Below are 27,327 nucleotides of genomic sequence, written 5' to 3'. Positions count from 1 at the left end.
TAAGCCGTATTTTGGGCGTGCCGTTATTGTGCCCCTTCCCCTGTGCCCATGGTGGTTTCAAGGGCGTAGTTATGTACGCGAGGTACTGGTTTCGCTATGTTGCGAGCGCTGGGGTTGGGGCCGCATTGCTACGCTTGCTCAGAGTGTGTCAGGCGGTCCTGCTGTAGGTTACTCCGGGCGCGCTTGGCAGTGTTTGGCTTTTTAATGGCCGGACTGGAGAATTGCCTGAGAAGGCTACTTTGTACCTCCGCTGCGAGAGCCGCCGTATGCTCCTCCGTACGGAGAGAGCGTTCGGTGTTTCTGTTGACCGTAATTACTCCTCGAGGGCCTGGCATCTTGAGCTTGAGATATGCGTAGTGCGGCACCGCATTGAACTTTGCGAATGCGGTTCGTCTGAGCAGGGCGTGATAGCCACTGCGAAACGGGACTATATCGAAGATTAACTCTTCGCTTCGGAAATTGTCCGGGGATCCGAAGACCACGTCAAGTGTTACTGAGCCTGTACAATTGGCTTCTACACCTGGTATAACGCCTTTAAAGGTCGTTCTTGTGGGTTTAATCCTTGAGGGATCTATGCCCATTTTCCGCACTGTATCCTGATAAAGCAGGTTCAGGCTACTGCCGCCGTCCATGAGGACTCTTGTGAGATGAAATCCGTCGATGATTGGGTCGAGAACCAATGCGGCGAAGCCGCCATGACGGATGCTAGTGGGATGGTCCCTTCGATCAGAAGTGATCGGGCAGGAGGACCATGGATTGAACTTTGGAGCGACTGGCTCCATCGCGTATACGTCCCGTAGCACACGCTTCTGCTCCCGCTTGGGAATGTGGGTTGCGTATATCATGTTCACCGTCCGCACTTGTGGGGGAAAACCCTTCTGTCCATTGTTGTTCGGCGGCTTGGGCTCCTCGTCGTCGCTGTGCAGCCCCTTGTCTCTGTTTTCGGCCCTTAACTTGCCTGCCTGCTTGAACACCCAACAATCCCTGTTAGTGTGATTGGCTGGCCTTTCGGGGGTGCCATGTATCTGGCACAAGCGATCGAGTATTCGGTCCAAACTGGATGGGCCCTGAGTATTCTTTTTGAATGGCTTTTTCCGCTGACCGGATTTATAGCCTTTGAATCCGGCATTGACTGCCGTGTCTTCATTGCTGTCGTTGTTAACGCGGCATTTTTGCTTATTCCGACGTGTCCTGCCACTTTTGTCCTTGGTATCCGAATTACCAGGGTTCTTTGATAAGTTGTTACTGCGAGCTAGCCAGCTGTCTTCTCCCGCGCAAAAGCGGGTCATGAGTGTCGTGAGGGCTGCCATGGATTTCGGCTTTTCCTATCCCAGGTGCCGGGCAAGCCACTCGTCGCGGATGTTGTGTTTGAAGGCTGCTAGGGCCTCTGCGTCCGGACAGTCGACTATCTGGTTTTTGTTTGTTAGGAACCGTGTCCAGAATTGTCTGGCCGATACTTCTAGCTGCTGAATTATGTGGCTTAAGTCGTCGGCATCCGGCGGTCGCATGTAAGTGCCCTGGAAGTTGTCAAGGAATGCGGCTTCCAGGTCCTCCCAAGAACCGATTGAGTCTGCTGGCAGGCTGTTAAGCCAATGCCGGGCTGGTCCTTTAAGTTTGAGCGGGAGGTATTTAATGGCGTGTAGATCATCGCCGCGTGCCATGTGGATGTGAAGGAGATAATCCTCGATCCACACCGCCGGGTCTATTGTGCCATCGTATGATTCGATGTTTACGAGTTTGAAACCCTCTGGTATTTTATGATCCATTACTTCATTCGTGAAGCATAGCGGGTGTGCGGCGCCTCTGTACTGGGCTATATCACGACGCAGCTCGGAAGAGCTATGTCTGTTGTGTTCGGCCCGGCTGAATTTGTTGTATCCGGAGTGAAGATCATTGTCACATGCCGTAGGGTGCCTGCGCGATCCGTAGATCGATCTTGTTTGTCTTGCCTTATCCTCCAGTATGTCTCGCAGGTCGGGCGCATTTTCCCGTGACTTAGTTGAGCGGCGTCAGGGCGTGGCTTGGGTGGAGGGCCGACAGGCCTCTCTGTCGCGGCCGCGAGGTGGCCGGTCTGCCATGTCATGCGCTGGTGATGTAGGTGCTTCCTCCTCTGATCGGGGTAGCGGCCTGCGCTTCGGGTAACTCTTGGAGGGGCGTTCGAGTTCATACTCTTCGGCCGCAAGGTCTTCAGTCCATCTGTCAGCTAGCAATTCTTGGGCAGCTCTAAGTTGTTGCTGCTTTTTCTTGAGGCTGCTTGCCGTAGCTAAAAGCCTGCGTTTAAAACGCTCTTGTTCGGTGGGGTCTGATGGTATAATGAATTCGTCGTCATCGAGGCTAGCCTCGTCTTCAGAGGGAGGCGTATAGTTATCATCCTCGACCTCTCGGTCTGCCACTCTTTCATGAGGGCTGGTTTCTCCATCTTCCTGTGCCGAATTTTGCTGAGGTGGGTGTTCTTCGGCGCTATCCGGGGTAGTATTATCTCCCGTGCCGGAATCACCGTTTTTGCTTTGGCGGGATTTAGAGCGGCGCCGCTGACGTCGGCGCTTTTGCTGTTTCTTGGGGGCGTCATCCCCCACTGTTCCATCGCCATCTCCATCTTTTGGAGTATCCACCATATATATGTCATATGACGAGGTGGCCTTCCAGCGCCCTACAGGTGCTGGTTCTTGTTCGTCTCCTGCATCGTCGTCCATACCGTCGATGTCTTCGGAGTCGAAGTCAAGCGTGTCGGTTAAGTCGTCGACAGTGGCTACGAAGTGGGTGGTGGGTGGGCTTTGAATTTCTTCATCATCCGTATCCCAACCTTGCTGACCGCAGTCCGGCCAGGGCTCTCCTGATAAAGAGAGAGACTTTAGAGAATTCAGGATGTCGCCGAAGGGCGAGTGCTGAAAGATGTCCGCGGCGGTGAACTCCATGATCGGTGCCCAATCGGATTCGATCGGCAGGGGCGCGGGGGGCTCGGAGCTCGGAGAGGAATCTGGCTCCTCGGAGTCACGGGCCATGCGGAGTGCGGGGCTGGAGTTCGGCTCAATCGCCTCTGAGATCGCAGGCCCTGAGGCAGCGTCTAACCGCTGATCCTCGATCGGTGAAGTAGGCTTCGAATCAATGGTCGGAACCGATGCGTGTGCGGCCTCCAAGGTGCTGTTCGGTGGCAGAGCTATATCATGCCCATCGAGACAGTGCGGCGCGCTTGGCTGTGGCTCGAATCCGTCGAAGATCAAGTCCCCGCGGATGTCAGCCATGTAGTTAAGGCTTCCAAACCTGACCTGATGGCCAGGGGCGTAGCTTTCGATCTGCTCAAGGAGGCCAAGCGAATTGGCCCGCAGTGCGAAGCCGCCGAAGACGAAGATCTGTCCTGGGAGAAAAGTCTCACCCTGGACCGCATCGTTGTTGATGATCGAAGGAGCCATCGGGCCTAAAAGCGACGACACAGAGGAACTCTCAATGAAAGCACCAATGTCGGTGTCAAAACTGGCGGATCTCGGGTAGGGGGTCCCGAACTATGCGTTTAGGCCGGATGGTAACAGGAGATAGGGGACACTTTATTTTACCCAGGTTCGGGCCCTCTCGATGGAGGTAATACCCTACTCCTGCTTGATTAATATTGAAGATATGGGTAGTACAAGAGTAGATCTACCACGAGATCAAGGAGGCTAAACCCTAGAAGCTAGCCTATGGTATGATTGTTGTGTATGGAGTTGATTGCCTACGGACTACAACCCTCCGGTTTATATAGACACCGGATAGGGTTAGGGTTACACAGAGTCGGTTACAATGGTAGGAGATCTTGAATATCCGCATCGCCAAGCTTGCCTTCCACGCCAAGGAAAGTCCCATCCGGACACGGGACGAAGTCTTCAATCTTGTATCTTCATAGTCCAGGAGTCCGGCTGAAGGTATAGTCCGGCTACTCGAACACCCCCTAATCCAGGACTCCCTCATAGATCAAGACGCTTGATAAGTTTTTTCAATGAGTACATACCTTGACAATATTTTGAAGTAGTTCAAAAATTGGAACGGTCAAAGAAAGAGTTCTTGGCTGTGTTACAAGGTGTGAAATTGAGTAAGACTCAAAGCCCGACCACGACAGAAGATAGAAAGAGAATGAAAGTCATTCCCTATGCCTCAGCCATAGGTTCTATAAAGTATGTCATGCTGTGTACCAGATCTATTGTATACCCGACACTGTGTTAAGCAAAGGGAGTACAATAGTGATCTAAGAGTAGATCACAGGACAACGGTCAAAATTATCCTTAGTGGAATAAGGAAATATTTCTCAATTATGGAGGTGACAAAAAGGTTCGTCGTAAAAAGTTACGTCGATGCAAGTTTTGACACAGATCTGGATGACTCTAAGTCTCGATCTAGATACATATTGAAAGTGGGAGCAATTAGCTAGAGTAGCTCCGTGCAGAGCATTGTAGACATAGAATTCGCAAAATACTTACGGATCTGTATGTGACAGACCCGTTGACTAAAATTATCTCACAAGCAAAACATGATCACACCTTAGTACTCTTTGGGTGTTAATCACATAAACGATGTGAACTAGATTACTGACTCTAGTAAACCCTTTGGGTATAGGTCACATGACAATGTGAACTATGGGTGTTAATCACATGGTGATGTGAACTATTAGTGTTGAATCACATGGCGATGTGAACTAGATTATTGACTCTAGTGCAAGTGGGAGACTGAAGGAAATATGCCCTAGAGGCAATAATAAAGTTATTATTTATTTCCTTATATCATGATAAATGTTTATTATTCATGCTAGAATTGTATTAACCGGAAACATAATACATGTGTGAATACATAGACAAACAGAGTGTCACTAGTATGCCTCTACTTGACTAGCTCGTTAATCGAAGATGGTTATGTTTCCTAACCATAAACAAAAGAGTTGTTATTTGATTAACGGGATCACATCATTAGAAGAATGATGCGATTGACATGACCCATTCCATTAGCTTAGCACCCGATCGTTTAGTATGTTGCTATTGCTTTCTTCATGACTTATACATGTTCCTATGACTATGAGATTATGCAACTCCCGTTTGCCGGAGGAACACTTTGTGTGCTACCAAACGTCACAACGTAACTGGGTGATTATAAAGGAGCTCTACAGGTGTCTCCAAAGGTACATGTTGGGTTGCGTATTTCGAGATTAGGATTTGTCACTCCGATTGTCGGAGAGGTATCTCTGGGCCCTCTCGGTAATGCACATCACATAAGCCTTGCAAGCATTACAACTAATGAGTTAGTTGCAAGATGATGTATTACGAAATGAGTAAAGAGACTTGCCGGTAACGAGATTGAACTAGGTATTGAGATACCGACGATCGAATCTCGGGCAAGTAACATACCGATGACAAAGGGAACAACGTATGTTGTTATGCGATCTGACCGATAAAGATCTTCGTAGAATATGTGGGAGCCAATATGAGCATCCAGGTTCCGTTATTGGTTATTGACCGGAGACGTGTCTCGGTCATGTCTACATTGTTCTCGAACCCGTAGGGTCCGCACGCTTAAGGTTTTGATGACAGTTATATTATGAGTTTATGCATTTTGATGTACCGAAGTTTGTTCGGAGTCCCGGATGTAATCACGGACATGACGAGGAGTCTCGAAATGGTCGAGACATAAAGATTGATATATTGGAAGCCTATATTTGGATATCGGAAGTGTTCCGGGTGAAATCGGGATTTTACCGGAGTACCGGGAGGTTACCGGAACCCCCCGGGAGGTATATGGGCCTTAGTGGGCTTTAGTGGAAGAGAGGAGAGGTGGCCAGGGCTGGGCCGCGCGCCCCTCCCCCCTAGTCTGAATAGGACAAGGAGAGGGGGGCGGCGCCCCCCCTTCCTTCTCTCTCTCCTCTTTCCCCCTCCCGAATCCTATTCCAACTAGGAAAGGGGGGGAATCCTACTCCCGGTGGGAGTAGGACTCCTCCTGGCGCGCCCTCCTCCTGGCCGGCCGCACCTTCCCCTGCTCCTTTATATATGGGGGCAAGGGGCACCCCTAGACACACAAGTTGATCCACGTGATCATATTCTTAGCCGTGTGCGGTGCCCCCTTCCACCATAATCCTCGATAATATTGTAGCGGTGCTTAGGCGAAGCCCTGCGATGGTAGTACATCAAGATCGTCACCACACCGTCGTGCTGACGGAACTCTTCCCCGACACTTTGCTGGATCGGAGTCCGGGGATCGTCATCGAGCTGAACGTGTGCTAGAACTCGGAGGTGCCGTAGTTTCGGTGCTTGATCGGTCGGGCCGTGAAGACGTACGACTACATCAACCGCGTTGTGCTAACGCTTCCGCTGTCGGTCTACAAGGGTACGTAGATCACACTCTCCCCTCTCGTTGCTATGCATCACCATGATCTTGCGTGTGCATAGGAAAATTTTGAAATTACTACGTTCCCCAACAGGTCGCCCCTTCTTCTTGCGCCTTTTCCTGCTAGGGTTTAGAAAACGTATATTTTCCATATCCATATACCATTGAATTCTTGGGATTCCAGAATTTGCCTATTTTACTAGTCTTCGGAAACGAAAAATCCTGAACCAAGAAGAGTTGGATATATTATGTATGATATGTTTTTTTATTAATTTTATTTTGAGGGACTTGCACCCTTTGTTACGCATAAGTGCAACACACAAAAATAGATAACCGGACCTTACCAACATACTCAAAAAAGTATTCTATATTAAGGTTTGTGCTCTTGACAAGCACTGTTTCTAGTCTACTTGTGTCAAATCAGGTGTGAACTGTCCTTCTAGGTTATGGCTGGTAGAGGAGAGGACTGAAAATCCTTTTTAGTTTCACATACTAAATGGTTGAAAATTGACAACAACAGAAAATAACATAGAAAGAAAGGTTCTGAAAGGTAAAAGGTCTGAAAAATCCTAAAAAAGCGCCCATTGACTCAAAATGCAGAAAAGTAAAAAGAGAAAAATGAACTAACCCGCAAGAAGCTACTTGGGACTGGCCCATGGCAACAACGCTGAAGCGAGACGAGCTTCTATCTCACATAAAGTGAGACAAAGTCGCCACATGTCACGTGCTCTCTCGGGATTGTTTTTTAAAATTTTCTGTACGCATTTTCAGATTTAGATTTTTTTTTTGTTTTTTTGGCTTTTCAGTTTTTGCTCGGTTTTTCTTAGGGTTTGGACAAAAAAAATTGAAAAAAAGTTACACGAAAAATTTGCTTCCTGGAGAGGCACATATTTGCTTCTAGTGAAGGCACAAGTTTTCTTCCGCAAGAGGTACAACTGCGCCTTTAGGAAAAAACATGCTTTTTTCTTCCGTGGAAGGCACAGATTAGCTTCTCGCGAAGGCACAGGTTTGCTTCCACGAGAGGCACAACTATGACTCTTGGAAAGGGAAAAAAGTATGTGTGTGTGTGGGGGGGGGGGGGGGGGGGGTGAATCGTGCTTGCTATTCGGGTTATTCTCTTCCTTTTTTTCATAAAAAAAAATTCGCGGCTTAACATGAGATCTAGTTTCAAAGATCTCGATACGAAAAATCCAATGGTTAAATGATTCGTAATTTGGATGCACGGTTTAATAGATAATACTTTTTTTAATAAAGGAATCTAAAAAAAAGGAAAATTGACAGATTGCGACAAATGGTGCACATGCATTGCGTTGTTTCTCGCAACCTGGGAAGATGGGAGTGGCCTTTCAAAGGGCACCCTTTGGTGTTAGTGATTTCGGCTATGAAGACTGGAGAGACTCGTCGGGCATTCGGGCTGTCCTATGCAAAGTTTTAAATGGCGGGTGTAGCCCCACGATAGCCCAACCATGGCGTTTTTGGAGCCTTCCAGACTATATCTCGCATATAGTGCAACATAGGAGAGCCTTGCCTGAAGCGAGCGCTAGATTGGGACGGCCCAGCTCGTGATAACCCAACTACGGAGTTGTTTTCATTCTTTTTCTTTCACATTTTTTCTTTTTGTTTTTTCTTTTTCTTTTTGTTTTTTGTTTTACTTTTGTTTATACTTCTAAATATTCTGAATTTTTTTGCATGGTAATACATGTCTCATTCATATCATAAAAATCAAAGTACAAATCACGTAATAACTGACATGACAAAACTGAAAAGATAACATAACATATCTGAACTTGATGCCAACGCCCGTCACCTGCCTCCGCCACCACTGCAGTAACCACCGAAGAAAAAAATGACAGATCACCTCCTCACCCAAGCTCGACGCAGCTCCATCGCTGATATGCACCTTTGCGGACCTCCAAGGTGGCTCACCAAAGGTATTCTAAAATTATACAGTATAAAAACAATTTACATACATTTTTGAAAAATGTTAATCATGTATTTGTACAATGTTAACTGTGTAGATAAAATATTTCGGATGCACATAAAAAATGTACAATATGTACAGAAAATACTAGACATAAAAATATGAACACAATATTAATCTTCTATTTGGAAAATGTTAAACGTGTACATAAAAAATGTTTCTAATATATACAAAAAATGTACAGTGTGTATGGAAAAAGTAGACATAAAAAATATATGTTTTAAGAAATGTTAATCATGCATTTCCAAAATGTTAAGGGTGTATATAAAAGATGTTCATGATGTATACAAAGATGTACAATGTGTATGGAAAATTAGACATAACAAATTTATATGTTTAAAAATGTTAAAATATTAATTGTGTATGGAAAAAAGAGATATAAAAAATATAAATTTTCGAAAAAAATATTAATCATGTATTTACAAAATTTTAAATATGCATATGAAAAATGTTTGTGATGCCTACGAAAAAATAAAAATGTAGAACTAAAAACAAAGAAAACTAATAAAAATGAAAAAGACAAACAAAGAAAATGAATAAAAACAAACAAAGAAAGAAATGCAAAAACAAAAACTGTGAAAACCAAGAAAACAAACGAAGAAAAACCCTTGAGAGAAACAAAAAAATAGGTGACAAAACAAAGAAAGAGAAAAAAAACAGAAGAAAACTAGAAAACGCGGACCAAAACAAGTTGAGTGAGCGAGCGAGAAGTGGGTCGGCCCTGCTAGAACGTGATGTGAATTTTCTTCAGGCGAGTGTACGATACAAGTCGTCGTGTCAGCCATTTTTTAGGAGCAAGTGGGTTACCAATCGTTGGAGATGTGGGTGTTACCATGAAGGCATACCGACACCATGATCCTTGAGATATCACAACGAATGCTATTCTTAACCACTAGTGGTAGACTTGAGCCAATCTCCAAACCTTTACAAACTTTCCGGGGACAAATCACAAGTTGATTATCAAGGTAACCCTTCCATTTATAATGGGAAAGGGAATTTCTCAACGTGGAAATTTGAGATGCAGGGTCATATCAAGGGCCCCTCTAGGATATGTGGAGGGTTGTGGTCGATGGTTTCAATCCCGTCAACCCAAATAACCTAACTTCTCAAGAAGTCTTTGATGATCAATTCAATGATTCCACATACATGTTGATAAGAAAGGGCTTGTCTGAAGGAGAGAGGAACCTCAATTTATTATTGAATCCACTGAGAAAATATGGGATAGTACATTGTTGGCCACGAGCGGGACCTCCACACTTCAACTCTTAATATATGAAATGGCCAAAAGTGAGACACACTTCTTTGTGTTGGAACCGAATGAGAAACCTCAAGATCTTCATGGCCGACTCAAGGCCCTCGTTGTGAAGCTTCAAAGCTTTGAGTGTGAAAAGTCCAATGATGGATTCATCATCACCAACTAGTTTCTTGTTGAGAAGTTGTCGACCGCTCTTGCTCCTCACTATGATGACATGGTATTTCACATAAGATGTGAGTTTGGTTTCTCGAAGATGACTGATTGCTACTTGCTACTTTCGTGCAACGTGAAGAATATGTGTCCAATGGGAAGAAAGTGGCCGCCATGACGAAAGGTCTGACCAAGCCAAGCCTAGAATTGAAGGCCAAGCATGTGCAGTTGTTGAATCAAGTGATGAGGAAGAAGTTTAAGAAGAAGAAGAAGAAGAAGAAGAAGAAGAAGAAGAGGAGGAGGAGGAGGATACCTTATATAAAGTAATACATCAATATGTCTGAAGCCACAATCTTGGCAACATCTGTTGCTACTTCTATCCATTGATGAAGGAGTGCAGAAAGTGTGAGCTGAATACCCTCACTTCTCACCTAGTCTAACATCTAAAGCCGGAGGCCCTGACCAAGCCACATACCGGGTCTGGGGCACAAACCGATCCCACACACTCATAGGTCGTCACCGCCGTCTTCCATCAATCCATCTTCGGAGTAGGTACTGATGCATCGACCTTGCCAGGCCTACGATCGACGCCCCCACGACGCCAGACAACGCCTCCTCGCTATGCGCGTTTATCATCACACATCCGTCGTCGAGACTTTGCTGCGCCTCGCCGCCGAGGCTCCACGACGTCGATGCATCACATGAAACGCCGCTCCACGCAGCACATCAAGTAATTAGCGACCTGAACCACCTTCGAGAAGTTGGGTCTCACTCTCACCACCATTTCTCTATTGCAAGTGGCCAAGTGTAAAATGCAAGGTATGCAGAAAAAACATGACGGCTTTCTGCTAACGAGAGAGTTGACTGCCGCACGTTGCGGTCTTGTGGAGCCCAGGTACATCAACGTGTTGAAACACACGCTTGATCCCCAATCTGACACGCCAAATACTCAGTATCGTTCGATCCTGTGTGTTGTGTCCTTTTGTGCCCACACGGCGTGTTCTTCAGTCGGCACTAGCAGAAAAAGAAAAACAGGGAGATCAGTGATGCAGTACACACTAAACCGGACGACAAAAAGGAAGCGATGCCAGCGCTGCAGTTTCTGAAAGCCTTCATCATATAGAGTGCCTGACACAGAAACTTCAATTCTACTCCCGAGGTTTCGCCCAAAAAAAAAGTACTCCCGAGCTCACATACACCCAGGTCAATAAAATCAGGGAAAAAACAGCAACCAAATTTTTTATGAAAAGTCTGTTTTCAAGCTTTTCCTGAAAAAGTGACATCTATGGTGTCCTGTGCAAAAGGGGCAAACAACCAATGCTTCAAAAATGACCATTTTAGAGCACCAATTTTTTTTCTTAGCACCACCGGTTTCATTTATTCACGAATTTTTGCATGTAGGTAGAACACTCAAACATGTTTTTTTAAATAAATTTTCGGTTTTTTATTGTTCACAAGGGTGCATGTGAGCTCAGGAACCAAAACTACATGTCTCCCTGGCACATGCTACCCCCCACTCCCCCCTAATTAGAAGAGGAAAATTGTTAACCACATATATAATTATCAATGATGGAGTGCATCATCTAAATAATACTAATAGTAACAATAATGATATAGTGCACCTAGCATCATCAATCATCACCCAAGAACTTCCAGCTCAAATAATAAAGAAATCATCACCCATGAACTAAAACTAAATCGGTATGAAAAGGAAAATGCTCAGTCATTTAAACGCTTGTTGCCATATAACCCATAACTGTGTGCAAAATTTAAAAACTATCTCAAACTATACGGCAGTTGAGTCGATCTTATGTCCACATAATGGTTGACAACTGGCAATGTTAATAGCTTAATAAAAGATAATCTCTTCCCTCAAAGAAAATAAAATAATAAAAGGTAATCTCGATGAGGGTAAACGTTCTGCCACCAATTTAAGATAAAGAAGTAAGATAAATACATGGTTCTGTCCCTAAAGACCATGACCATACGAGCATCATCAGAGCCAACTGATCAACCAGCCTGCCACTGCCAGAACTCACACGTTACCCAGTTTACTTCGAACCGTTTCCGAACCACAATATAATAGTGCGCCAGTGGAGCCAGGAGAATGAAAAACAACAGCAAACATAAACATCAAAAGAAGCTTGCTCGAATGATAAGGGCAATCTTTGCCTATTAGGCAAGAGGATAGCAAGTACAAAAGTAACCCCTCAGGTCAAGAGGAAGGAAGAGAGAACAGATCACCAGCAGGTCAACCATCCACCCCATCCATTAAGCAACAAAGAATGCTGCTTGCCATCGCAAGCGCCTTTCAGAATATTCTGCAAATCGATACCCAACTGTTCTTTCCTTTCAAAACAGGCCTTTCCCTGTTCACAAAAAGGCAAGGATACGTCAAGAAGTACATTTTCTGGTCAAGTGCTAGCGGGAAGAAGTTAGAGGTGTTTTGAAGCCGGCAAGAGAAGTGAGTAGATTAAGGCATGTTGTACAAATTAAGTAAGGACTGAGTCAAGGACGGCTACACAATCTACAATGCAGTTTTTTTTTGTACGGGAGGTGTTCAGGAAGATTGGACAGTTGACTTTGTCAGTAGATTACAGCAGGGCGGCCAATAGTGGAATAATGAAACGTCGGTGTGAACTAGGAAGTTGCTGGTGTGCTGGTGGCAATTTTGCAAATTCCAAATTTCATGACCTTGATTTCCTTCATGGTGACTACGGCTGCAAGTGGACAATACAAAATGGGAGCAAAATCATCTTTCCTTTCCCCATTATGCTCTTCCATGGTTAGACCACCATTGATGCATCCAGTCAGGGTACAACTTTAGCTCTTGTTTGCATGCTAGTTCACCAGAAAACCATGCACACCCTCCATTTGTCCAACAAGAAATGCAGCAAAATATTGGGCATACCTTCCCTTGGCCTTGCTCTTGTGCTGCTGGTCTGCTTGGTCTCTCCTGTCAGTTCCTGCACGGAGCAGGAGAAGGGCTCCCTTCTCCAGTTCCTCGCCGAGCTCTCACAAGACGGCGGCCTCTCTGCGTCATGGCGGAATGGCACAGATTGCTGCAAGTGGGAAGGGATCACCTGCAGGCAAGATGGGACAGTCACCAATATCTTGCTGCCTTCGAAGGGCCTCGAGGGGCACATCTCACAATCACTTGGGATCCTCACCGGGCTGCAGTACCTTGATCTCTCTGGCAACTCGTTGTCCGGTGGTCTGCCTCTGGGATTGCTAGCATCCAGCAGCATTACTACCCTTGATGTTAGCTTTAACCAGCTCAACGGAACACTCCACGAGCTGCCATCTTCAACCTCTGGTAGACCTCTGCAGGTACTAAACATCTCAAGCAACTTATTTGCAGGACAGTTTCCATCCACCACATGGAAAACAATGGAGAATCTGATTGCAATCAATGCCAGCAATAACAGCTTCAGTGGGCAGATACCAACTCAATTCTGTAACACCTCGCCATCCCTCACAGTGCTTGATCTGTGTTTCAACAAATTCAGTGGCAGTGTACCCCCAGGACTTGGTGATTGCTCCAGGCTAAGAGAGCTCAGGGCTGGGTATAACAACCTCAGTGGAAGACTCCCAGATGAACTCTTCAACGCAACCTCATTGGAATACCTGTCTTTCGCAAATAATGGTTTGTATGGAGTTCTTGATACTACACGCATAGTCAACCTCAGAAATCTTGTAACCCTTGATCTTGGATGGAACCAATTCAGTGGAAAGATTCCAGATTATATAGGTCAACTCAAGAGGCTGGAGGAGTTCCATTTGAACAACAACAACATGTCAGGGGAGCTGCCATATGCTCTCAGCAATTGCAAAAATCTCATAACAATTGACCTGAAGAGCAACAAACTCAGTGGAGAACTTACCAATGTCGATTTCTCCAACCTGCCCAATCTAAAAACTTTAGATCTTTTGTCCAACAACTTCACCGGCACAGTTCCAGAAAGTATGTACTCATGCAGTAACCTGACTGCGCTGAGGCTAGCTAACAACAAGTTATATGGGCAGCTCTCATCAAGAATAGGCAATCTGAAGTACCTGTCCTTCTTGTCACTTGGTAAAAACAATTTCACAAACATTGCAAATGCGTTTCAGATCCTTAAGAGCAGCAAGAACCTTACCACCCTGCTTATTTCGTACACTTTCAAGGGAGAGCTCATGCCAGAGGATGACATAATTGATGGCTTTGAGAATCTTCAGGTTTTGGACATGGATAGTTGCCAATTATCTGGAAAAATACCTCTATGGATATCAAGAGTGACACAACTGAAGATGTTAATTTTAAGAAGCAATCAACTCACTGGACCAATACCGGACTGGATCAACTCCTTAAGCCATCTCTTTCATATAGATGTGTCAAGCAACACTCTTACAGGAGAAATCCCGGTAACATTTACGGAGATGCCAATGCTAAAATCAACTGACAACACAACTCATTTGGACCAAAGGGTCTTTGAGCTGCCTCTTTATAATGGCCCATCACTTCAGTACCGTGTGGTTACATCTATCCCAGCAATGTTGAATCTAAGCAACAACAGCCTTACAGGTGTGATTCCCCCACAGATTGGTCAGTTGAATATGCTTGTTGAGCTGGATTTCAGCTTCAACAAGTTATCTGGACAGATCCCCCAATCGATTTGTGACCTCAGAAACTTGCGGGTCCTAGATTTTTCCAGCAACAATCTCACAGGTGCTATTCCAGCTGCATTGAACACCCTACACTTCCTTTCAGCATTCAACATTTCAAGCAATGACCTAGAAGGGCCTATTCCATCTGGAGGCCAATTTAATACATTCCAGAATTCTAGTTTCGATGGGAATCCAAAGCTGTGTGGCTCAATGCTCACTCACAAATGTTGTTCAGATTCATTATCTATGTCCACCAGAAAAAAACGAGATAGGAAGGCCGTTTTTGCGATTGCATTTGGTGTGTTCTTTGGAGGGATCACAATTCTTCTGTTTCTGGCGTGTCTCCTTGTCTCAATCAGGCAGAAGGGGTTTAGGGTAAAGAATAGAAGGGAAAGTAACGGAGAAGTTGAAGCAACTTCATTCTACTCTAGTTCAGAGCAAACATTAGTGGTGATGCGGATGGCAGAAGGCCAGGGTGAAGAAAACAAGCTCAAATTCAATGACATTTTGAAAGCTACGAACAACTTTGACAAGGAAAACATCATTGGATGTGGAGGGTATGGGTTAGTCTACAAGGCGGAGCTACCTGATGGCTCCAAGCTGGCAATTAAAAAGCTCAATGATGAAATGTGTCTGATGGAAAGAGAGTTCACTGCCGAGGTTGATGCTCTCTCCATGGCACAACATGAAAATCTTGTACCACTGTGGGGTTACTGCATCCAGGGAAACTCAAGGTTTCTCGTATATTCCTACATGGAGAATGGAAGCCTGGATGATTGGCTGCATAACAAGGATGATGATGATGCTAGCTCATCTCTTGACTGGCCGACTCGGCTCAAGATCGCAAAAGGAGCTAGCCTGGGACTTTCTCATATCCATGATGTCTGCAACCCTCAAATTGTCCACCGAGACATCAAATCCAGTAACATCCTGCTGGACAAAGGATTTAAAGCTTATGTTGCAGATTTTGGGCTTGCCAGATTGATTCTTCCCAACCAAACTCATGTAACAACTGAACTTGTCGGTACTATGGGTTACATCCCCCCTGAGTATGGGCAAGCATGGGTTGCTACATTGAGAGGCGATGTGTACAGTTTCGGAGTAGTCCTGATTGAGCTTCTCACTGGAATGCGGCCTGTTCCAGTCCTATCAACATCAAAAGAACTTGTCCCATGGGTGCTGCAGATGAGGTCTGAGGGAAAGCAAGTTGAGGTCTTGGATCCAGCACTTCGAGGAACAGGATACGAAGAGCAAATGCTGAAGGTTCTTGAAGCCGCTTGCAAATGCGTCGACCAAAATCAGTTTACAAGGCCAACTGTCATGGAAGTAGTCTCCTGCCTGGTCAATATAGACGCTGATCTGCACATGCAAAGATCAGCAAAAATATAATGGACTAAACACATGATAGATACTTTTCGAGCACGATGTACTTTAAACTTTCTTAGTTTCACTAGAACTAATACTTCTGATAATCTTAGAGTTTGTTTCATACATTGTACAGGTTCAAAAAAGCAATCAACAAGAAGTTGTAGTTCGGGCGGGGTCATCTGCCAGAGGCAATATTCTAATCAAGCAAAGCTGCCCATGTTTTGCATTAATGATTATCATTATTAGTGTTCAGCCAGGTGATTCTCGTGGCATGTTTTTTTAGTTGTACTCCGCCGACTAATCTTGTAGAAGAATTTTTCACTACAACACACATGAACAATTCACCCCAAAATAGAGAAAATCTGTGCAAAGAAAAAAGTTCAGATTTGAACAATGACAAAAACAAGAACTGGTATAAAGGTCCATTCATGTTGTTTAGAGGTGGACAAGAAAAACGCCAGGGATGTTATTATGATAGTAAGTTCCATAATTGTTGATAGTTTGTACCAAATGGTTAAAATGATACTAAGTAGGGTTGTTTTCTAACATTGGCACTAGGTGCAGAAAACTCCTTGTTTGTGGCTAACTGCGAGAGATTATAGCACAATGCTTCCTATATATTTTAGGATCATATTTTTATGCACTATAACTAATGTGCTATAGCTGCATAGTGGACGAAGACAACGAGGAAGCCAACCTCCAGATTATCAACATATTTAATCCGAAAGGCAAATCCAGTCGGCACTGTTAATTGAAGATGTCATGTCCAAGAGTACCTCTGCACAGTCCAGTAGGCGCATGCTTGGTGAACAATGCCATACACAACAGCAATTCAGCCCAACTGTTCCGTATATATGTACAGGTCGTATTGTTCTATTAATTACAGCTGCCATGGATACCAATGGACATCTCCACGATACCACGAGCTTGACAGCGAGCACCATGTCGCCCGGGTCCCAAAATAACAGTCTTAACAGGTCGCCATTTTAAGCTATACGTACTACTTCTTTAAAGATTATTTTAGGAAATTCATCTTTCTTGAGATATTTCTTGAAGTATTATACCTCATATGCTTAAGTTTGACAAGCATGCGGCAAAGTATAAACGTGTAGAATGGTTGTCATTTCTCAGTGAAGGATTGAAATGGTTCCCATTTAAGTGAAATTTTATGTGCTGTGGGCTGTCTGCTTTGGATCAGACAATTTTAGGAACCGCCGGAGTTGGAGGTGAATTACTGAATCACTACAGATAAGAAAATGTTCGGTTGGTCCAAAATTCGAAAGGAATGAGATGAGATTTAATAATACGAGTACCATGTATTCGACACTATCAGAATACGAGAGGAATCACGATCAGAAGCACCTAGGCGACGTACCAGGTCCAAGGATTCACGCTGCGGAGAGATCACCCAGCTCGCCGCTCCGGCACGTACGCACACGCGTCAGAACGCGTCCCAAGACTGATCTGCGAGCCCGAACCAGCTTCTCGACCCGCCGCTGTAACGGCGTAAGAACCGGCATCCAGATCGGCATTCCGCCGAACGGCCTGAGCGCGCCCCTGCCGAAGCGGCCGGCGCTGGGCACGACAGGCCGGCATTGCGTCGGAGGGATGGATGGCGCCGCGCGCGCGTGGAATGGAGTGAGCGTGGAAGCGAGGATGCCGCGCGAGCACGGAGGCATGCCACGAAGAGGCTGGAGGCACTTCCGGTGAGAGTGGCCATTGAATCGCCGGGCCCTGAGCGAGGAGCGACGGCGATAGAGCGCGGCAAATGTCCAGAGTAAGCCGGTCACCTGCGTCACCCCGTAAATGGGCCAGGCCCAGCGCCCGATGGGAGGCGCGCGTTTGCCCGAGCTCTCTCGCTGAATCGTTTCCCTCGTCTCGCGTCGTATTGGGCCGGCCCAAGCTCTCGCTGAAGCGTTTTTTCCCCGTCGCGTCGAGAAGGAGGGATCAAACCCGGGTCTCCGGGAGAACGCACGCCGCGCTAACCACTCCACTCAATTTCGTTTCGTACTAAGAACTAGCCAGAAGGGTCCGGGCTGAAGTACTAGAATACACAGAAACGCTGCAGACGGCCGTCAAGGGAAAACATATGCAGCTATGGCAGCCTCCGCCAAATGCTATGATCAAGATAAACACAGACGCAGCGTTCCGGGTGAGAGATTCTCATGCTGGATGGGGAGTTGTTGCCAGGGATACAGAAGGAAATATTGTTGCAGCTCGAGCTGGTCGTCAAGACCATATATGTGATATTTTTGGGGCCGAAGCACATGTGATGACACAGGCCATAGCCATGGCTGCTGAACTGGGAATGATACGGGTGGTTTTTGAGACCGATTCCCAACTCCTGGCCGACGCATTGGACTTGCGGAAGGTTGATTCATCACCTTATGCAGCGATTATCGAGGACTCGAAATTCCAACTGAAACTGTGGTTCTCCAAGCATGTAATATCAGCGTGCCGGCGTAGTGCCAACCATGTAGCTCATGAACTTGTTGCCATTGGGTGCATGTATGAACCAAACCACTATATATAGTGGGAGTCAGATGTACCAGCCCCTGTGGCTGTTTGTGCTCAAGGCAATTTGCCTAAGCACCGTTAAAGTTCAATAAAGCTCTGCTTTACCTTAAAAAAAAACTAGGCACGCAGCCTACTTGAGGCTATTCCAGCCGTTTTCTTCGAGATTTTTCTTTTTTTGTTTCATTTTGTTTCTTTTCCTTTTCTTTTCCATTTTCTTTCATTCATTTTGCATTTGTTTTTATTTGGTTATAATGTTCTTTTTGCATTATTCTATTCTTTTGTTTTTTTCTTCTCCATTTTTTTTGGTTTTTTCTCTTTATTTTTTGTTCTTTATTATGTTTGTTTTTGTTTTCAATCTAAATTTTTGTGTAAGTCAAAACATTTTTAATAAGTGATCAATATTTTTTATGCACATCCAACATTGTCTGAATGCGTATTCAATATTTTTAATACTTATTCAACATTTTTTAAATACTTGTTAAACATTTTTCAAATACTCATCCACATTTTTTTTATAATTATTCAAAAAATTTAATACTTATTTAAAATTTTCAAATACTTGGTCAACAATTTTTAATATTTATTAGAAATTTGTCAAATACTTTTTCAACATTTTAAATATTTATTCAAAATTTTCAAATACTTGTTCAACATTTTTCAAATACTCGTTCAACAATTTTTCATACTTATTTGACATTTGTCAAATACTTGTTCAACATTTTTTTAATACTATTCAATATTTTTCAAATACTTGCATATATATGTGTAGAATATTTTAAAGTATAAATAAAAGTACAAAAATAAAGCAAAAAACGAGAACAGAAAACTGAACAAAATTAACAGGCCGTGGCCTCCCGCACGGCTGGGCCGGCACATCTAGGCTCCCGTCGACGCGAGGCTTCCCCCTGTGCTCGCTTAAAGCGAGACATAGGGGTGCCCGAGCAAGCGCACCTACGCACGAGAACTGTCGCTCAAAAGAAAAAAAAACGCACGAGACCTTTCTTCTCAAAAGAAAAAAACACACACGAGACCTTTCCCTTAAAAAAATCCAACGCACGAGACCTTCTATATGATGCTTTTGCTGCGGTGATCCTATTTAATTTTAATTGTAACTACTATAATATAATAAAGGGAGGTACTATAATATTTTTAGTCTATAATTAATATTCTCAAATGACAAGTACCACACGTGTGGCACGAAGCACTACATCTGAAAAGAAAATTGTCATGCTTGACAATGAAAGTTGCCATCCCTCCATCACTAAACTTGCCATAAAAAATGTTTGAAGTTGCCATGTGTTCGTGCGACACGTGTGACACTTATCAAGGTCTTTAATATTTGCAGAGAATCCTTATGTTTATTAGTCCTAACCCAAGGTCCTACGATAGATTAAACGGCATGCGTCACCGCCTGGGTCAATCTAATCAGGCTAGTCGTAATGGAAGTATTATAATTAGTATCATGCATGCCAACTATGCAATTTTGACGAGGTGACATGAAATTAAATAAAGAAATAAAAGGTTGAGTATCATATCATGATACTGTATCATAATAATGAGGATCTTGATTTGCCTAATTTTCTCTCTATAGTCTCACGTGTTTGCACCAGGGACTTTTACGTCCAAAACCAACGAAATTTCCACTCCCAGCCCATGCGTTAATATTCGTGCAAGAAAACTATACACCCTATATCAAGGAATGGAGAGAGTATTATGCTACTATGTGTCATGCACGATAATAAAAAAATATATTATATAATATTAATATATGATACTATGCATTAGGAAAGTAGTATTATACACTAGTATCATATGCATGATACTTCTCATTACAACCAGCCTCACTCGCTCAAAAATTCCAACCGGCTAATCCTCCACCACATGTGATGCCCCACCTAGATGTTCGCTCGTGCTCAGCTGCACGTTGGATCACAAACATGCTTCTATATTTATTTTTTTTGCAAAGAGCAAACATGCTTCTAATAATCACCGAAAAAATAGACTAAGATGTGGGTCTGGAACTCTTGTTCAGTGGTGTAGTTTTCTACGTTGGAGTAATTTACTCAAAACCACCACATTATGGGCTAGGGTAACAGATCGGTACCACATTTGAGGCAGTTCACAAAAAACCACCAACAATGGGGCTAATCTGTAACGCGGAGCACTGACGCTGCGTTTTAGCCCAGAAAACAGCGAATCCGACAGGTGAGTCCCGCCTGTTGGGCTGACGTGGCGCGTGTTGACGGACGCCGTTAGACGGCGAGGGACGGCCGTTTCGGCGCGCCCGTCTAAGTGGCCCGCACCGGTCGATGTTCGAACCAGACCAGCCAGTTCATCACTCTCGCTCTCCTCTCTCTCGACCCCGACCACTGCCGGCGCCGCCACTGTCGACTCGCCGCCTTTCGCCGCTCCGCCATGGTTTCTTGGAGCGACCAGTCCTCGAGCTCTTCTTCGGACGGCGAAGAAGTCACTAGCCAGGTATGCGTGTTCGCCTCTCGCCTCCCCCACGGATTAGGGTTCATCCCGCTAGGGTTAGGGTTCATCATTTGGGGATTTTTAACCAGGTTGCTGATTTGTGCAATTTGTGTGCTGGTAGCTTCCTAGGACTATCTCTTGCTATGAATGGAGTGGCATTGCTCACGATTTGTCGTCTCGTTGTCTGCATAAGAACCGTGTGTTAGGCTTGTTGCATTTGAATCTGTGGACACTGGCAGACGTTTTCTTGCGTGTGCTCAGGAGAAGGTATGTTGGTTAGTAGTGTAAGTAGATTAGCTTAGTTAGTTTATGCTCATTCACTTGTTAGTACTCCAATTTGTGTATCAAAGATTTGTTCCTGGATAGATGTTGCTTCAGTTGATGTAATAGTTGTTTGTGCCCATAATCTATATAATCTATGCATATACAATCTTATAGATGGATATAATGTAGCCCATGAAGATGTAATAGTTGTTGCCCATAATGTATGCATATAATCTATGCATATACAATCTTATAGATGGGAAAACAATTATATATGCTGTTATAATTGTTTTTGCCCAGAGTTTGTGCATACAATTTTGAGAATATATCTATTAATTAATGATGTAATATTTGATTTAGGCACCAATTGATGTATATAATATAATTCAGTGGATAGAACTAAACTAAAATTCAGTGGATATAATTAAACTAAATTTCAGTGGATAGAACAAAAACTACAGATTGTGCACATTTGGGTGTAAAGAACTAAACTACAATTTCATACAGTATTATATAATTTGTGCACATTTCATATAATTTCTTATTGAGAACATATTTATTTAATTGTAGGCAGAACTAAAGTGCAACTATCTGAGTGGATATACCCAGAGTGGTCAGTGGCTATGCAGTTCACCCTCACTGAATTGTGGAGCATGTATAACAAAGAAATCGATGACAGGCTGAAACAAAATGTTGAGCTTGGTGAAAGAAATTTCAAACTAGTTGGAGAAAAGAGGAAGATGGAGGAAGATCTGAGGTTTTTCAAACTGGACTTTGCTAAAATGGTTGCTGACAAGGAGGATGCTATCACAGAGTTGGGCAATGCTAGGTTGGCTCTAAGTGATCTCAAAGAGGAGATGGAGAAGAAGAAGCTGGCAAACCATGGTTGTACCAATCTTCATCAGGTACTTAGGACAAAGGCAGAGAAAGAGAGGGACCAGCTAGTGGTAGAGAGAGACCAAGTTGTGACAGAGAGGGACCAACTGAAACAAGAGAAGAAAAAACTGGAGTACATGATTGCAGATCTGCTCAAACAGAAACATGGGTACAAGGACAAGATCAAGAAGTTGAAGGACATATGTGATGATTTTTAAGTATGTATTGTGGTGTGGTTTAGGGTAGCACTGCAGTTGATATGAATGTGCTCTTATGCACTTCCAAAGCTGTAATACTTTATGTATCTTTATGTCCAAGACTTGTGTTGTGTACTCCGAAGACTTGTGTTGTGTACTCCCAAGAACTAATTAATGTCCTACTTATTATCAATGTATCTTTGGATCAATGCATCTTTGGATCAATGTCCTACTTATTAATGTATTTTGTTTGTATGAAATGAAATGTTTGTAGTTGTTTTGCCATAATATTTGCACAAAACATATATTCTAAATGTTTGTGGTTGTTTTGCCATAATATTTGCACAAAACATATATTCTAAATGTTTGTGGTTGTTTTGCCATAATATTTGCACAGAATATATATTCTAAATGTTTGTGGTTGTTTTGCCATAATATTTGCACAGAACATATATTCTAAATGTTTGCACAAAATTTGAACATCAGGAGATAAACATAGATAACTTCAAAGTGCCATACATAGGTTTAACAAACTTAGGTTCTGAGTGCCATACATAGGTTCATAATGTCATAAATAAAGTGATGTAATGCCTGATTTAGCACACATGCACTTGCATACAGACTTCAATTTTGAGCATTTAATAGTTCCCACTGGCATAAAAGTATCCCTCCATCCTCTTGCTCATGTACTTTGTCCTCTTTGGCCTACTGCCTGCAGGCTGGCTAGTAGAAGCTTCTGCAGAACTTCTTGGAGGCTTGAACCTTTTTGCACCCCTTCCAGCAGCAGTGGAAGATCTTGCACCTCTCCCAGCAGTAGGAGAAGAACTAGCACCCCTTCCAGGAGTAGTAGCAGACTTTGCTCCTCTTCCAGCAGCAGCAGATGAACTAGCACCCCTTCCAGTAGTAGGAGATGAGGATGCACCCCTTCCTGCAGCACTAGTAGTCTTTGCACCTCTCCCAGCAGTAGGAGAAGAACTAGCACCCCTTCCAGGAGTAGTAGTTTGTAGTAGATGATGATGGTGCACCCCTAGCACTTCCAGTAGCTGATGAAGCTGCACCATGGTGCCATTCAGGTACAGTCCTGTTTTCCTGTAATTAAAAAATTAAACAACTTTATAATGATCAGTCAATAGAAATGAACACTCAACTAATTTCAAAATGAAAATACCATGTGCTTGTTCCTCCTGATTTGCAGATCAGGCCTCAATGGCTTTGGACAACTTGTGTACTTGTGTCCTTGCAGCTTGCAGTTCCCACATGTTATAGTAGCCATCCTAGATGTCTGCTTTGCTTGAGGTGGCTCAAACTTTCCTTTTTTCCTTTTTTCTTCTGCTGGCCCCTTCTTGTCATCTTTGAATTGTGGTGGTTCAATGTCAGGTGTTGGAGTTTTCACCCAGCTATCTAGACCAGGAACAGGGTAAATTACTGGCTTATATGCCTCCAAGTACATAGATTTCTTGAAAAACACATTGATATGATCCTCTGGCAGCTGTTTAGACCTATAGATGGCAGAACAAGCATGGTTGCAAGGAACTCCAGTGATGTCCCATTTCTTGCACCCACATGTCTGTAGGTTTGTGTCAACACCATAGGTCTTGTCTCCACTAGTGACTTGGAAAAGTCCTTGGCCAGCTATCAGTGCTTTGCAATCCCTTGCATACTTCTTGTTCATCTCCAACCTCTCTGCATAGGTTGGTGCAATCTCCCATCTAGCACATTTTCCACCCTCTCTCTTCTGGTGAAACCTCACTAGAAACTTGTCCTTGATCCCATTGATCATTGTGACAATTGGCTTGTTCCTTACATCTAGAATGTACTTATTAAAACTTCACTCAAGTTATTCACCACCAAATCAGTTTTGCAATTAGTGTCCATTGCATGCCTAGACCAAGCTTTAGGAGGAATTCTTGACATCCACTCCCAAGCAGCAGTGCACTCAGCCTTCATGCTTTCCATAGCCAAATTAAAGTCATGTTCAGTGTAAGCATAGGCAGCTGCATCCATGCATCTCTTCAAATCCTCTCCTCCAAATCCTGCTCTCTGGAAGTTTGCATAGATGTGCCTCAAACAGTACCTATGATGGCAGTTTGGGGATACTGCTGTCACTGCATTGAGTAGACCCTGCATGAAAGTGAATTGAAATGATTTTAAATGATTTAATATGATTTAATATGATTTTAAATGATTTTTATTGATTTAATATGATTGTAAATGATTTTAAATGATTTAATATGATTTTAAATGATTTAATATGATTTTAAATTATTTTAATTGATTTAATATGATTTTAAATGATTTAATATGATTTTAATTGATTTAATATGATTTTAAATGATTTAATATGATTTTAAATGATTTTAAATGATTTAATATGATTTTAAATCATTTAAAATCACTAAACATGATGGTTTCACTTTGATGATCAACTAGTCTTGATTGGTCACCCTAGGCCATCATGGGTCACCCTAGGCCATCATGGGTCATCCTAGGCCATCTAGACCTAAGTGTCGACAAGAAGCATTACGACTCGACACCTACCAACTAGTCTTGATGGCATCACTATGATGATGCCTATGTTTCTTGATCCTACATTGGTCACCCTAGGCCATCTAGACCTAAGTGTCGACAAGAAGCGTTACGACTCGACACCTACCAACTAGTCTTGATGGCATCACTATGATGATGCCTATGTTTCTTGATCCTACATTGGTCACCCTAGGCCATCTAGACCTAAGTGTCGACAAGAAGCGTTACGACTCGACACCTACCAACTAGTTTTGATGGCATCACTTTGATGATGCCTATGTTTCTTGATCCTACATGGGTCACCCTAGGCCATCTAGACCTAAGTGTCGACAAGAAGCGTTACGACTCGACACCTACCAAGTAGTCTTGATGGCATCACTTTGATGATGGCATCAACTAAATAAACAAGCTAATGAACTAAATGAACAAGTAAATGAACTAAATGAACAAGTAAATGAACTAAATGAACAACTAAATGAACAAGTAAATGAAAAAGCAAATGAACTAAATGAACTAACCTTCTGTCTATCAGACATGAATGTGTACTTTCCAAATTTGCCCTCTTCACTTCCTCCTAGAGCATACTTGAGTTGTGTCAAGAACCAGGACCAGTTCACTGTATCTTCAACTCCAACCACTCCAAATGCAATGGGGTACATATTGTTGTTTGCATCCCTTCCAGTAGCTGCTAGTATATGTGCACCACTTGTCAATTTGATGAAGCAGCCATCTAGACCTATGAATGGCCTACATCCATTCAAGAAGCCCTCACAACATGCATTCAAACTGAAAAATAGACCATGGAGCCTTGGTCCAGCAGTAGGATTTTCTCTGGTTTTGCCACTAACAGTAGTGACAATGCACCTAGATCCAGGATTTGTAAGCTTCACAGTCTCCAAATAGTCTCTCAGCCTCTTATATTGCTTCTTGTGATCACCAAGCACAATCTCCTTTGCTTTCTTCTTAGCCCTCCATGCCATCATCCTAGGAATCTCAAGCCCAAATTGCCTCTTTGCCTTGTCAACAATAGCAGGTACAGTAGTGTTGGGATCTGATCTGATAGTTTCAAGCATTTTGTTGCCAAGCCACCTTGAACTAATCCTAGTTTTCTCAGACTGGGTGGGACATGTGTGCTCCAACCTCATCTTCTTAATGCAGAAAGTGGGCTCATTTCTTATCTGTGCTGCTACCATGTAGAACTGACATCCATCTCCATCACAGCAAACTATTATCCTATCACTATAGTTTTTGTGATATTTGTATCTTCTAAGTTGTTTCACATGCAAGTTGACAAGGGCCTCTCTGAATTGGTAAACATCTTTGAAACAGAGCTTCAGCTGAAATTGTTGTTCAAGATGCATCCTGTCCTCATCATACCAGACCCTAGGTGGTCTTTTCTTAGCTCTACTCCTTCTGCCAGAGCTGATAACAAAGGACATTGGTTCATTGCCATCATCATCTGCTTCAAAGCCTGTATCTTCCTCTTCTGAAGATGGAAACCAATCAGGATTAATGGTTGGCCCAGCACTTGAGTGGGACCTACTTGTAGGACCTGGCCTCTTTGCCTTCTTCTTAACAGGCTCAGGAACTGGGATCTCTTGGGCCTCCTCATCATCTTCTTCCTGGTCCATGTCATATATATCTTCAGGATCTGTGTCCCCCTCACAGTGTGTACTAGCCATGTATTCAGCTCTCTTCCTCTTTATGTCAGCAATAGTTTCATCTAGCTCATGTTCCTCTTTCCTCCTCTTTGCACTCTGTTCTTCCACATACTGCACTGAATCTGAGTCATCTTCTTCTTCTCCTGCACCTAAGAGGTCCACATCAACTACAAATTCTTCATCACTGCTTGAATCTGAGTCATCTTCTTCTTCTCCTACAGGAATTTCTTCCTCACTAACTGCATTGTCCTCCTCATCTGAATCAAACTGAAAATCAACATAATTGACACTTACTTCAGTGTTAAGCTGTGTCCCAAGATGTAACTGACAGTTAGGAGGAACTGATTTGAGTGGCAAAAAATTTACACTTTCCTGTGTCCCAAGATGTAACTGACAGTTAGGAGGAACTGATTTGTGCACAACACCTGATTCAGCAACAGCAAAGACAACATCTGGCTCTACATCTATTTGCTGTGCATCTTGATCTTCTCCAATTGGTGGTTCAATAACTAACTTTCCCTTTACAACTGTCAGTGACAATGTCTGGGTGCTCTCAAATTCTCTCAGCATTCGAACTACTTCAATGTTGCCTTTAATGACACAAACACCTTGCAGCCCTATATCTTCCTCTTTCAAGTAGCAAAGACTGTCATCCTTATAGTATCCATTGGTGACCATTACATTGACCAAACTACCATAAGTGATTTCTCTTTCAGACATCTTAACAAGAGCATACTTCTTCCCAGGAAACTGGAAATAGATTGACCATAAATCTTCAGGCCTAAAATGGACATACAAATGAATATTAATAAGTCAATTGTATCAACATAACTGACCATTATATCTGACCATTAGAATGCACTATTCTAAAAATTTAGAACCATCAAATTAGTACTAACATTACTAGCATAGACAAATGAATATCTTCAGGCCTAATATAGCTCACCATTACAATGCAGTGTAAGCAAAATTACCAAGTCAATTATAGTAACATGACAATAACATAAATGAACACTGCAGTGTGATTTTCTCCAAAAATTCAGAACCCTACAGTACTACTAACATAACTGA

At 43.3% G+C, this 27,327-nt stretch overlaps 1 protein-coding gene, 1 long non-coding RNA gene and 2 pseudogenes across 2 annotated transcripts; 1 reads left to right on the top strand and 3 right to left on the bottom strand.

The window, feature by feature from the left end:
- Nucleotides 1-11,852: 11,852 nt before the first annotated feature.
- On the bottom strand, nt 11,853-17,499 carry LOC147964274 (uncharacterized). Its single transcript, XR_015607500.1, has 2 exons — nt 17,116-17,499; nt 11,853-12,094 (listed from the first exon to the last, which is right to left on the bottom strand). It is a non-coding gene; the product is annotated as an uncharacterized LOC147964274 (long non-coding RNA).
- On the top strand, nt 12,438-15,932 carry LOC147964275 (tyrosine-sulfated glycopeptide receptor 1 pseudogene; annotated as a pseudogene).
- Nucleotides 17,500-22,707: 5,208 nt separating the features above from the next.
- On the bottom strand, nt 22,708-24,073 carry LOC147964273 (uncharacterized; annotated as a pseudogene).
- A 981-nt stretch (nt 24,074-25,054) lies between these two features.
- LOC147964272 (uncharacterized) lies at nt 25,055-26,976 on the bottom strand. Its single transcript, XM_087529905.1, has 2 exons — nt 25,114-26,976; nt 25,055-25,066 (listed from the first exon to the last, which is right to left on the bottom strand). Exons 1-2 carry the CDS (start codon nt 26,974-26,976, stop codon nt 25,055-25,057), a joined length of 1,875 nt encoding a protein of 624 aa, XP_087386031.1.
- Between the last annotated feature and the right edge of the window lie 351 nt (nt 26,977-27,327).

Source organism: Triticum urartu, chromosome 6A, assembly GCF_056163025.1.
Source record: "Triticum urartu cultivar PI428250 chromosome 6A, HENAU_Tu73, whole genome shotgun sequence".
Lineage (NCBI taxonomy): Eukaryota > Viridiplantae > Streptophyta > Magnoliopsida > Poales > Poaceae > Triticum > Triticum urartu.
Note: the sequence above shows the minus strand (reverse complement) of the source record. Positions and strands in the feature narration are given on the sequence as shown.

Excerpts from the sequence above, each read along its gene's own strand:
- LOC147964272 (XM_087529905.1), bottom strand. The coding sequence starts at position 26,976 with ATGTCTGAAAGAGAAATCACTTATGGTAGTTTGGTCAATGTAATGGTC.